This window comes from Stenella coeruleoalba (assembly GCF_951394435.1).
Source record: "Stenella coeruleoalba genome assembly, chromosome: 6".
In the NCBI taxonomy this organism is placed as follows: domain Eukaryota; kingdom Metazoa; phylum Chordata; class Mammalia; order Artiodactyla; family Delphinidae; genus Stenella; species Stenella coeruleoalba.
The window spans coordinates 65,777,579-65,790,142 of record NC_137151.1 but is presented as its reverse complement, the minus strand read 5'-3'; the positions used below and the strand labels follow the sequence as shown (position 1 = coordinate 65,790,142).

The 12,564-nt window shown below is 35.2% G+C and overlaps 1 protein-coding gene across 2 annotated transcripts in view; it reads left to right on the top strand.

Annotated features, from left to right (window-relative positions):
* The window catches only part of FASTKD1 (FAST kinase domains 1), a 33,778-nt gene that overhangs the window by 10,775 nt on the left and 10,439 nt on the right, over positions 1-12,564 (top strand). For both annotated transcript variants that reach the window (XM_079924591.1, XM_079924592.1), the window contains 5 exons: positions 844-1,242; positions 3,288-3,398; positions 4,132-4,263; positions 8,801-9,287; positions 10,488-10,602. In XM_079924591.1, coding sequence (XP_079780717.1) covers positions 844-1,242; positions 3,288-3,398; positions 4,132-4,263; positions 8,801-9,287; positions 10,488-10,602 — 1,244 coding nt within the window. The remainder of the gene's footprint in view (positions 1-843; positions 1,243-3,287; positions 3,399-4,131; positions 4,264-8,800; positions 9,288-10,487; positions 10,603-12,564) is intronic.

Here is a 12,564-nt window from a genome sequence, read left to right as displayed (position 1 = left end):
AAAGTATTGTATAACTGGGTTTTTAAAAAATAATTTGTTTTATTGAAAGAATTGAAGAAATTTTGAAACAAAAAAATGCTAACAGGCCCCCTATCCTAATGGTTGAGATATTCATGTCTTTTTTGTAGATTGTTTTATAATTATTATCCCCACATGTTTGTTATATATCTTACATTTTGCATTCTTTATTCATTATTAGGTATATTCTTATATTTAGAGTTTCTTGATTTTTGTATCATGTAAGAACTGTCTTTTGAAAGCAGAGACCTCACCTTTGTAATTTTGGTGTTTTCCACAGTGCTTAGAAGATTGATTTATGTTTCTTAAGAGTGTTTATTGAGGGAAGAAATATTCACATTCAATATTGTCCTACTGTTATATATTAATATTAATGTAGCCTGAAACATTAAAAAATATGAAATCATTAGTGAGAAATATTTTGCCAAGATTTTTACTGGTAAATTACAGATACACAGAGAGAGGAACAAAGCGAAGTCTACTTCCAAAAATATAGAATGAGACTTTCCGTGTTGCATTCAATGGGCTGTTGGCCCACAGTGATTTCTGAGTAAATTTCACTAAAATATTTTCCTTCAAAGCATTTATCTATAGAACGAGATATTATACACACTAAAAAAAAATTATTTCAATTCTTTTTTGCCTAAAGGGGTTTGATTAGTGGGAGATCAGAGTTCAAGTCCCATTAGTATTTAAAAGAAAAATTTTGTTGTATAAAACCTATAATATTTTTATCAGTTCCTTTCCGTTTCTAAGCATTTAGTCTTAGAATTGCTCATTTTTCTTAGATAATGTAAAAATCTTTGCATCTTCTTCCTTTTCCAGGTGCTTGTCTGTTTTAATGGTCAGCATATCTTCTTTAATATCACAGCGTTTTCAAGAGCAACTAGTGAACAAAGCAGAGCAACTTTTTGACACCATAGATTCTTCCCAGGTCAACATTGCAAGAAGAATAGTACAGTTTCTTCGAAATATTAAATATAGTTATTACCCACTATTGGAAAGGTGCAATAAAGTGTTTTTGAGCAATGTGAACCACCTTGATTTGGACTCCATAAGTAAAATACTTAGTCTATACCACTCTCTACAGTTTCATAGTTTTGAATTTCTTTTAATGACTAAGAAGAGGCTAACAGAATCGATTCCTCTGTTTGACCACCCAGCTAGCTTTGTAAAATTGTTTGTAACATTGGGACCTTTGGCAGGACCTGAAGAAGAGAAACAGTAAGTTCAGCTAAAAATACTTTACTTTTCTTGTTGAGAATATATAGAGCCTTCAAGCTTAGATCTTGCAGTTCTGGAAGCCAGAAAAGTCACTCCACTCAACTGTAGAAGGGAGAATTATCTCTTGTGCTCTGCTCCTTGATTCTTTCTCTGATTTTTCTAATTTACATCTCAAACTCTTAGTCTCCTACTGCTTTGAATGGGGGCCAATAATCCCCTGGTGGCCAACACAGCAGTGGATGTGGGAGAACATCATTTAAGTGCTATTCTCCCTTCTTAGGCCAGGTGACTGGCTTTACACAGAGAGATAAGACTCCCCCACCCCCAGTACAGAGTGTGGAATATTCAGAATTATAGTAGTCCTAACGATGGACCATTTTATGCTTTGGTGTCTTCAAATTCACCATCAAAAGCATTTATTATGCACATTGGTATATGTTCCCATTGTCAGGTTTGAGTGATTTTGGTCTGATTCCTATCTTAAGAATTTCCAGTTTTGCCAGATTTTTTTTTTTAACATCTTTATTGGAGTATAATTGCTTTACAATGGTGTGTTAGTTTCTGCTGTATAACAAAGTGAATCAACTATGCATATACATATATCCCCATATCTCCTTCCTCTTGTGTCTCTCTCCCCCCCTCCCTATCCCACCCCTCTAGGTGGACACAAAGCACTGAGCTGATCTCCCTGTGCTATGCAGCTGCTTCCCACTAGCTATCTATTTTACATTTGGAAGTGTATACATGTCCATGCCACTCTCTCACTTCGTCCCAGCTTACCCTTCCCTCTCCCTGTGTCCTCAAGTCCATTCTCTCTGTCTATTTTGTCAGATTTGATGTAGATAGAAATATTTGGGCTATAAAGATGAGCAAATATTAAATTAATACATGATTACTAGATATGAGCAAACAAATAAGTTTGATTCATAGATTCAGTTGAGCAGGGGTCCAGGAGTTACGTAATAGAGGTATCTGCCTCATTTCTGTTAGCAAAGACTTCATGGAGAGTTTTATTTTTAAGAGTCCTTTGAATTATATGAAGAAATTTAAGGGTACATTTTAAGAGACTATCAACATGGAAACAAGATGATTATTAAAAAATTTTTATTGGAATCTTTCTCTTTTTTTGTCACCATGCACTGTTAAAATCTTTTATGCCAAGGCAGTACAAAAGTTGAATTTAATTGAGTCCCTGCCTTCAAGGAATTTTTATTCCACTTGAGAGTGCAGAAATACGTAATTGAAATATGTAAATAGCATGACACTTCAACATAGTTTATGAGTAACTACTAAAATTAGTGATATAGATAGTAACTGCTGTGGGCAGACAGAAAAGTGAGAAAAACGTGGACTAAAATGGTTGGGAAAAGCTATGGGGAGAAGCTGGGTTTGAAATGTTTGATAAGGTTGGTGAAAAGGATGGTGTGGAACTATGTAGGATGAATAGAAAATGTATCTTTCTTTAGACTTCATTTTTAGGCTTGCCTTCTAAATTATTCTAAAAGACACACTTATATACTTTTATTACTGGATTACTTTGGATGGTTTCAAAATGGACCATCTTTGTAAATTTTCAGTTTATAATGTTATCGTAAGTAGTTAGTATATAAGATTTCTGTTAATATGCAGGTATATTGACTTCGTGGTCAGATCTTATTCAGTTTTAAAAAATTGGGGTAGAGTTGGAATATCAATTGTTAGTTCCTTAGCTCTCTAGCTAAAGTTCCTTAGCTCTCTAGCTAAGGTTTACAATGTTAGAATTATTAATTAACCAATTAATTTAAAAACATTTTATCTGTATTTTTCAAGAGATAGTTTAGGATTATAATGAGGCCTTAATTACTTTGAAGAAAACAATGTATTTTTCTTTATTTAATAGTATTTTGTATTATCCCCAGTTATGTGGGGAGAAAATTAGAATTATATATTGAATTCAGTTTTTCTTTCTATTATTTTCTATTTCTTACCTAAGAACTTATTTTTTTAAAAAATTTGTAAGCTAATCATCAGTTTTTCAACATAAAAATATTTTTCTTTGCTTCTAGGCTTAAATCAACCATGTTATTGATGTCAGAGGAGTTGACTAGCCAGCAAGCCCTGGCAGTGATGGGAGCCATGGAAGAGATGGAAAGCAGAAATTCACGTCTGATTAAAAAGTAATCTTTTCTGAAATTCATGGTGTTAAGTTTAGTTGACATTCATAAGTTACTATTTTTTTTTTGAGAAAAAAACTTAGTTTTTTTTCCTGTAATCTTGGTTTTGAAGAACTACGGAATCAACATTTAAGTCATTGTTTATTTTCTAAATAATTTATTTTTCAAAATAGAGATTTTTAAATAGTTTATAGCATATTTCATTTCATTTGCTGCAGAGGATATAATCTAGGAAAGTGGAGAGCATAGAGCAGAACTGACTTTAAAAGGATGCAGAACAGTTAACATCTATATGAACTTGAATTGTTTCACACTACAGTTGTTACCTTGAAATCATACTGCCATATATTGCCTTTTTTGTTAACTTGACATTTAAGAAGAGACAAAAATACATGGTTCAGTTTGTGTATATTTATCTTTTCATTATCATAATATTATATATTCCTTTAAAAGATATTCCTTCTGCCCTAATTCTTCCAACTTATTGTCTCTTCGCATTTCCCATTGCTTTTAAGCATCTCCGTTAGAGGACCAGTGGATTTAAGGAAGAAAATTAAATCAGTTTTACATTTCTGTCATCATCTTGAGATAGTTCTTCAAGAACAGAAAACCTTGTGTCATTCATTGCTGTTTCTCCAGCACAGAGCATGTCTGGCATGAAACAGCTCCTCAGTAAAAGTTTAATAAAAGTACATGAATGAACTGGTTATAATACATGTTTTATCATTCTTTTTAGAATTGCTTCAATTCTGTATAAACATTTGGATAACTATAAACCAGTAGAGTTATTGAGGATAACTCAAGCATTGATTTTTCTACATTTTCAAAGTAAAGAGCTTTTTGTGAAACTCAGAGAATTGCTGCTTAGGTAAGATTAAAATAGATGTGTTTAAGTCTTTCGCTATTGTTTTTTTTATTTCTTTATTTCACTGTTTGTTTTCTTTATGTATAGAGTTGTTGGAAGTTTTTTTTTTTTTTTTTTTTTTTTTTTTGCGGTACGCGGGCCTCTCACTGTTGTGGCCTGTCCCGTTGCGGAGCACAGGCTCCGGACGCGCAGGCTCAGTGGCCATGGCTCACGGGCCCAGCCACTCCGTGGCATGTGAGATCTTCCCGGACGGGGTCACGAACCCGTGTCCCCTGCATCGGCAGGCGGACTCTCAACCACTGCGCCACGAGGGAAGCCCAGAGTTGTTCGAAGTTTTGAAAGCAGAAATGGGTAGGTTATTAAAAATGTTAAAGACACTCATCTCCCCGCCATGCCCATTCTGCCAGTGCTTGTGCTTGATATATTTTGAAATGGAAATGAGGTCAGTGGGGTGATGAGTTCCCTAGGTCGTGAATACACAAAGCCAAGCCATTCTCCTTTCCTGCTGGGATGGAATAACCATGAAAAGATTGGAGCTGCTGAAGAAGGCAAAACTCCATTTGGGAGTGCTCACATTTGGGGGCCTTTAGTCTGCTTAGTTGCCTGTTTTAAGGCATACTAAGTTTTTAAATTCGAAATTTTAAAAATAAAATATGTGGGGGTAATGTTAGTGAAAAAGTGTTTTCATACAGATTTTCCCTTTATAATTTTAAAATTTCTGCATTTCTATGGATATAGCATTAATATTTCAACTAAGAAGTTATTCAGTTTTCCATTGACTTTGCATTATGCTAAAATGGAGTTTTCCATTAAAAATTTTTATTTTAAGGATCAGAATAATGAATGAAATTAAAAGCAGATTAACCTTTTTCCCCTCCATTTTTCCATACTAGTTTGCTTTCTTACTGTGATTTTTGAAAGACCAGGCATGGGACTCTATGCTGTAATCGAAAGAGTGACATATAATTGAAAATGATTTTTACTATAATAAGGTGATATCCATTATGCTTAAGATTTGGTTTTGTTTTTTTTTTTGCGGTATGCGGGCCTCTCACTGTTGTGGCTTCTCCCGTTGCGGAGCACAGGCTCCGAACGCGCAGGCTCAGCGGCCATGGCTCACGGGCCCAGCCGCTCCGCGACATGTGGGATCTTCCCGGACCGGGGCACGAACCCATGTCCCCTGCATCGGCAGGCAGACTCTCACCACTGTGCCACCAGGGAAGCCCTATGGTTGAGATTTGAACTGAAGACTAAGAGGTAGCACTTTATCAGATGAGAATTTTGCATGTTAGATGTGGTATAAGAAGATTCACTGTTTTCTTAAAGAAATAACTTTCTTATCAAGATGATTAAGTACAGGACTATTGTGTCTTCACCCTTTCCATATTTAACATGAACTTTCACAAAGCCTCTATTAAGAATTTTATGTTCTAAATTAGATATAAACTGGCCCAGCAACATTACTTATTTGGTCAGCATGATCTTTTTTAAAAGATTAAATTACGAAATACTGTTTGCCTACAGGTATGCTTACAGAAAAATAAGATAGGAGTGGGAGCATCACAGGTGATTTCACTTTACCTGTAATGTTTTTATCTACTTTATTAAAAAACTTGAAGCAAATATGACAGTGTTGAGGTTTAGTAATTCTTTTTTTTTAAGAAGTTTTTTTTAAAAAAATTATTATTTATTTATTTTTGACTGCGTTGGAACTTCGTTGATGTGCGCGGGCTTTCTCTGGTTGCAGTGAGTGGGGGTTCTCATTGCCGTGGCTTCTTTTGTTGCAGAGCACAGGCTCTAGGCGCGAGGGCTTCAGTAGTTGTGGCACGCGGGCTCAGTAGTTGTGGCTCACGGGCTCTAGAGCACAGGCTCAGTAGTTGTGGCGCACGGGCTTAGTTGCTCCGTGGCATGTGGGATGTTCCTGGACCAGGGATTGAACCCGTGTCCCCTGCATTGGAAGGAGGATTCTTAACCACCGCACCACCAGGGAAGTCCAAGTTTAGTAATTCTGAGTAGCGAGAGCCCTTACATATCTCTGTAATTTAAAATTTTAACCCTTCCCCCTCTTCAGTGTTGAGTGTGTGAAAGAACACAATCTGATTAAAATAGTTCACATAAGCGTTTGTATAAATAGCTCCTGAAACCATTTGGGGAACCCAGGGAGTTGATGTGCTGGAATAATATGTTCTTTTTAGAAAAATATATTGAAATATAATCTACATAAAATATACGTATCCCCTCCACATTACCCTACTCCTTCCTCCTTCCCCCTCCTTCCACAGGTTAGCTACTATCCCTGCTTTTACTGCAGAGATTAGTTTTGCCTGTTCAGTGCCTGGCTTCTTTTGTTTAATATTTTATTTATGAGGTTTACCTTATAATGTTTTTGCTGTATACTCTAGTAAGAATGTAACAATTTTTTTTTAGTCTGTTCTAATGTTGACAGGTATTTATTTCCACTTTTTGGCTATTGTAAATATTCCTGTTATGATACGTATTCTCACATGTATCTTTTAGTGAACATATGTGTGCATTTCTGTGGATATTTACCAAGGAGTATGATTGTTGGTTTGTAGGTTATACATATGTTCATCTTCAGTAGATCCTGCTAAACAGTTTTCTATTTTTTTTTTCTTTTCTTTTTTTAACAGTTCTCTGACTAGGGGTTGAACCCGGGCCACGGTACTGAAAGCCCGCAATCCTAACTACTAGTCCACCAGGGAACTCCAAATAGTTTTCTGAAGTGACTGTGCCAGTTTATATTAGCACTAGCAAAATGTGAGCATTCCTGTTACTCCATATCCTCACCAACACTTGGTATTTTTTTATTTTCTAATGTTAGCCTTGGTGGTGGATTTGTGGTAGTATTGTAAACACAATTGCATATGTAAGTTTTGGAAGTTGAGGAACCACCATAAGGAAAAACATGAATGGAGGTTGGCAGGTTTGTGTCTGTTAGGGGTTTATTTTCAGACAAGTATCACAAGATTGGCAAATACTGAGAGTTCCTATCCCTTGGTCAATTCTGCAAACAGATGTAGCTCTTGGGGACTTCCTTTTCTTTATATAAAATAGTATATTAACTTTTTGTGGTTATAAGAATAAAATAGTCATTTAGTACTTATTGAGTACCTACTTTGTGTCAGGCAATGGACCAAATATTATATGAAAATAATTTTGAGATCCTTTTGTACTTCATAAGCATGATGATTGGGCGTTCACACTATTGCGTGAGATGTGCCTCCCTCAAACCTGTTATGATGTCAACATGTGACCCATCTGATGTGAAAAAAAATCATTTTGAAAACAGAGAAAAGTATAAAGAAGAAAATAAAAACCATTTGTAAGCCCTTTCATCTACGGTCAACAGTTTGGTTTATTTCCTTGTGGTATATACTTACATTTTATATCTGTATCTATATCTATATGCTTTCTTTTTCCATAGTTGAGAGTCATGAACGTGCAGCTTTGTATTCTTCCTTCTCCAACCCCCGCACTTAACCTTAACAGCACTTTCCTGCATCATTTAGAACTATTTGTAAATGTTTTTAGTGATTGGATATTACCCATCATATGATTTGTACCATAATTCTCTTAACTATTCCCCATCATTGGGTATGTAGACTGTTTTCAAATTTTAGCCACATAAAAAATATGATTAATAACATAACATAAATTTTTGCCTGCATTTTAGATTATTTTCTTAGGCTAGTTTACTAGACAGAGATTGATCATGTCAAATGATATAATTACTTTTAAAGTTCTTAAGCTACTACTAAATTACTTTCCAGAAAGTTTGCACCAACTTTTTAAGTTTACTGTTAGTGAATGAGAAAGCCTGTATCAATGCACCCCTGCTAGCATTGAACATTATCATTATTTTAATATGCTAACTTAATATTTTTAAAAGTAACTCAGTTTTGTTTTAATTTATATTTGATTATCTCTTCCAACACTTCTAACCCTAAAGATTCTTTAAAAGCTCCCAGTTTTTAATTTGTATTTTAACAACTGCTGTCCTGGTGGTAGGGCTTTTACCATAGGGGTTTGGGAAAGGAGGAATGGAGAATGGGGTCAATTGGATGTGCTGTTATCCTGTTTTTGTTTTTTTAAAGCTGGGCTTCTTATGTAGCAGAAGAAAGAAGGGAATCACTATTACTGAGTGGTCACTCTTTGCCTGTTCTAGGTCATACCAGCTCCTGACAGGTCACATCAGAAATTCAGTCCAAGTTCCATCTCCAGCTGCAGCACTGCAGACATTGTTCTGACACTGACGTTTTGTTTGTCAGGGACTATGGTTTTATTTTTGCATAAAAAATTGGGGCAGTGCTTTAGAACATCTTAAGGCTTCCCTTAGTAATCCTTTAAGAGGCTGTCATCTTTGAATTTATCCAACCCTTCTTAAATTAACTTATATTTTAAGCCTATCACACCTATTAATTGTAATAGTAATTATATATTCATATTTTAATATTTATATGTGTATTGGTTTTTTTGCTGATGTATTAATTTTGTTCTTTTCATTTTTCCCTCTTTATAGTTATTTGAAAGTCAGTGTCATACCTAGTGAGATTTCCCTCCTGGTTTGTGCTCTTTCGATGCTTCCTTCTCCTCACTTAGACGAAGCGAGGATATCTCAAATTGAAGCAGTTTTACCACAGTGTGACCTAAATGACCTGAATAGTTTTGCCACATCTGTTTTAAGATGTATTCAGTTTGATCCCATGTATCGGAATAATACTCCTGGGAAACAGTTGAAACTACTTCAAAAATTAGATCACTACGGTCGTCAGAGACTACAAAAATGCAGCAGTTTGAATCTGTTATGGGAAGAAGTTAAATCTCTAAAAGGAGACTGGTTTGCTGATTCACTTCTTGAAGAAACTGTTGTTACCTTACAGCGTTTGATGGATGAAATTAATTACATAAATGTTGCAGGGATTGCATCTTTTATTTCTAGAACTAACTACCTCAGTACTTCGCTACTTGATAGGATAGCCTCAGTGGTCCTTCAGCAGAATGAAAAGGTGAAATTGAAATGTTTGTTACACATTAGTTTTACATAGTTGTCAACTTCTAGAAGAATAAATGTTTATCATAAGTACTTTGAGAACTTGATTGGAATTTGAAGTTTAAAAATTAAGCTCTAGTGGGAATTCCCTGGTGGTCCAGTGGTTAGGACTCTGCACTTTCACTGCTGAGGGCCTGGGTTCAATCCCTGGTCAGGGAACTAAGATCCCATAAGCCACGGAGCGCGGCCAAAAAAAAAAAATTAAGCTCTTGTTTCTGGTTCAGCAATTTGTCGTTCCTCCCCTTAAAACCCCTTCCTCCAGCAGTGCAGATTTGGGGAGATCAGCTGTCATCTTTTGGTGTATTACAAATATTGTTAAGATCAGTCAAAATTCATTGACTAGAAGGAAATTCTTAAAATGATAGTTGTACAAGGGTAAAGAAGATGAATGATTTTTGTTTTCTTTTTCTTGTTTTCTATAATCCTGTGATAGTTACTTTTACTATTTAAAAACTATTCAAAAGAGTGAGATAAGTGTGAAAACTGAGACAATTATAAGATCTCCACTGACTTCAATATTCTTGAATTGTCAGTGTGTCTTACACATTTATTTCTGGAACTTGTAAAATGCTGCTTTTTGGATTATGTGAGAAGACAGTCACTTACAAAATCTATTATATAGATCAGGATATGGCTTTTACTTAGAAGACATTATTTCTAATAAGTGAAAATAAAAGTCTGTAGTGCCTGCCAGTTATTAAGTATTGGCTGAATGAATAAAAAAGAAAAAGAAGGAAAGAAAGAAAAATGAATTATGATTATTATAAACTAAGAAACTTCCTTAATTACATTATATTATGAGTCTATAAAATGTGCTGATATCATGGAAATTAGTGACACTATTTTCTTGTCATTTTAATGACTAAGGAATTCTGGAACAGGATTTTATACCAAACAAAATCAATCTGTAGCTTATCTGATTTATTTTTCCTGCATTAATATTTAGAGTTACTAGAAATTAGTGGTGGAATTAAATAAATTATAGCAAGGTAGAAAACTTAATAAACAGAATGATACATGTGTCATTTAACTGTGGGCATGTTCATTTAACTATAGGCATGTTAGATAAAGACTTCTGCTTAAGATAATAATTAGGCTAAATTTTGTTTTGTTTTGCTGAAGTTGAAGCAATAACTTTTTTGTTCTATTTTTACAGATTCATCCTTTTGCAATCCTTGCTATTATTCTTCCGTTCAGCGCCCTGAACTATGATCCACCTCAAAGGGATGAATTTTTCGGAACTTGCCTTCAACACCTTAATTCTTACTTAAGTAGGTATATTGTTTGGTAATACATTGATGAGGAGGTTGGAGGATACTGTTGCTGCTACTCTAATACATATTCCTTTTTAAAGGATAGTGATAATAGCCATGAGTTTTATACCTTCAAAAAATATTTTGGATCCATTTTTTAAACTTTTTTATTATGAAAAATGTCAAAATTACATTAAAAAGTGAAAGAATTGAACAAGTAGCACCTATAAACTCACTGGTTAGATTCAGTGGTTCACATTTTACCATATTTGCTTTACTGTTTGTTTCTCTTGCTCTCTTGTTTTTTTTCTAAGCCATTTCAAAGTAAGTTGTAGGCACTGTGACTCTTTACCCCTAATTGCTTAGGCATACACCTCCTAAGAATAGTGATCTCCTACATCACCACAATCCTGTTAATCACACCTAAGAATATTAATAGTCCCCTAATACCTAATACACAATCCATTTTTAAATCTCTCTCATTCTCAAAGTACCTTATTTAGAGTGGTTATTTTGGACCCAGGATTCGATCAAGGTTCACTCATTCCGTTAAGTTATCTCTTTGGTATCTTATGGTCTAGAATATTCTCTGGTTTTTGTTTTTTGTTGTTTGTTTGTTTTTTGCTCTGCATTGACTTAAGAGAAAGATTTTTTGTTATCTAAGTTTTCTTTTTTTTTAAATAAATTTATTTATTTTTTATTTATTTTTGGCTGTGTTGGGTCTTTGTTGCTGCGTGCGGGCTTTCTCTAGTTGTGGCGAGCAGGGGCTACTCTTAGTTGTGGTGCACGGGCTTCTCATGGCGGTGGCTTCTCTTGTTGAGGAGCATGGGCTCTAGGTGCGGGGGCTTTAGTAGTTGCAGCATGTGGGCTCAGTAGTTGTGGCTGGTAGGCTTCAGTAGTTGTGGCATATAGGCTCAGTAGTTGTGGCTCACGGGCTCTAGAGCACAGGCTCAGTAGTTGTGGTGCATGGGCTTAGTTGCTCCGCAGCATGTGGGATCTTCCCGGACCAGGGCTTGAACCTGTGTCCCCTGCACTGTCAGGTGGATTCTTACCCACTGCTCCACCAGGGATGTCCCTAAGTTTTCAAATACACAGTAAAATTGAAAGAACAATGTAACAAACATCTGTATACTGTATACCCACAATGTAGCTTTTGAATAATGATTAACATTTTGCCACATTTGCTGTGTGGGGGGTGTGTGTGTGTGTGTGTGTGTGTGTGTGTGTGTGTGTGTGTGTGTGTGTGTGTGTGTGTGTGTGTGTGATGAACCACTTGAAGTGTCAGCCCTAAATACTTCAGGTTATAAGGACATTCTTCTATGTAAGCACAATACCAGTACCACACTTAAGAAAGTGAACAAGTACCACCTTCTACGTACTCAGTCCATAATAAAAATTTCCCAATTGTCACCAAATTTTCTTTGATAAATTTTTTAAAGAAACCAACGTTGAGTTGTTATGTCACTTTCTCCTAATCTTTTTTTTTCTTGATGTTTATTTTTTGCAATAGAGGTTGGCCATTTATTGTGGGTTGTGCCACATTCTGCATTTGTCTGAGTGCTTGCTTTTAACTTGCTTCTCCATCTCCTGTGCTCCTAGTAAACTGGAAGTTAGTTATAGATGCTTGATTAGATTCAGATTAAACATTTTCAGCAAAAAATGCCTTTATGTGGTGCTGTATACCTGATATTTGTATCATTTCTGGAGACATATAACATTTGATTGTTGTCAATTTTAAAAGTTTGTTCATTTTTTAAATAGAAAATAAATATTTCTTAAGGTCCTATGTAGATGTTTATTAATTGTCAGAAAGGTTGCTGCTCTGGTGCTGATTATTATGTGTCTCTTTAAAAAGTCTAAATAGTGTTTCAGTGCCAGAAAAAAGTGGAGTAGAAATACTCCTTCCTACTGTTGGCCTTAGCAGAAGCAGTACGTGAGGGTAGCGGAGGCAGGAAATTATTTTTTTCTTTTCATTCTTTA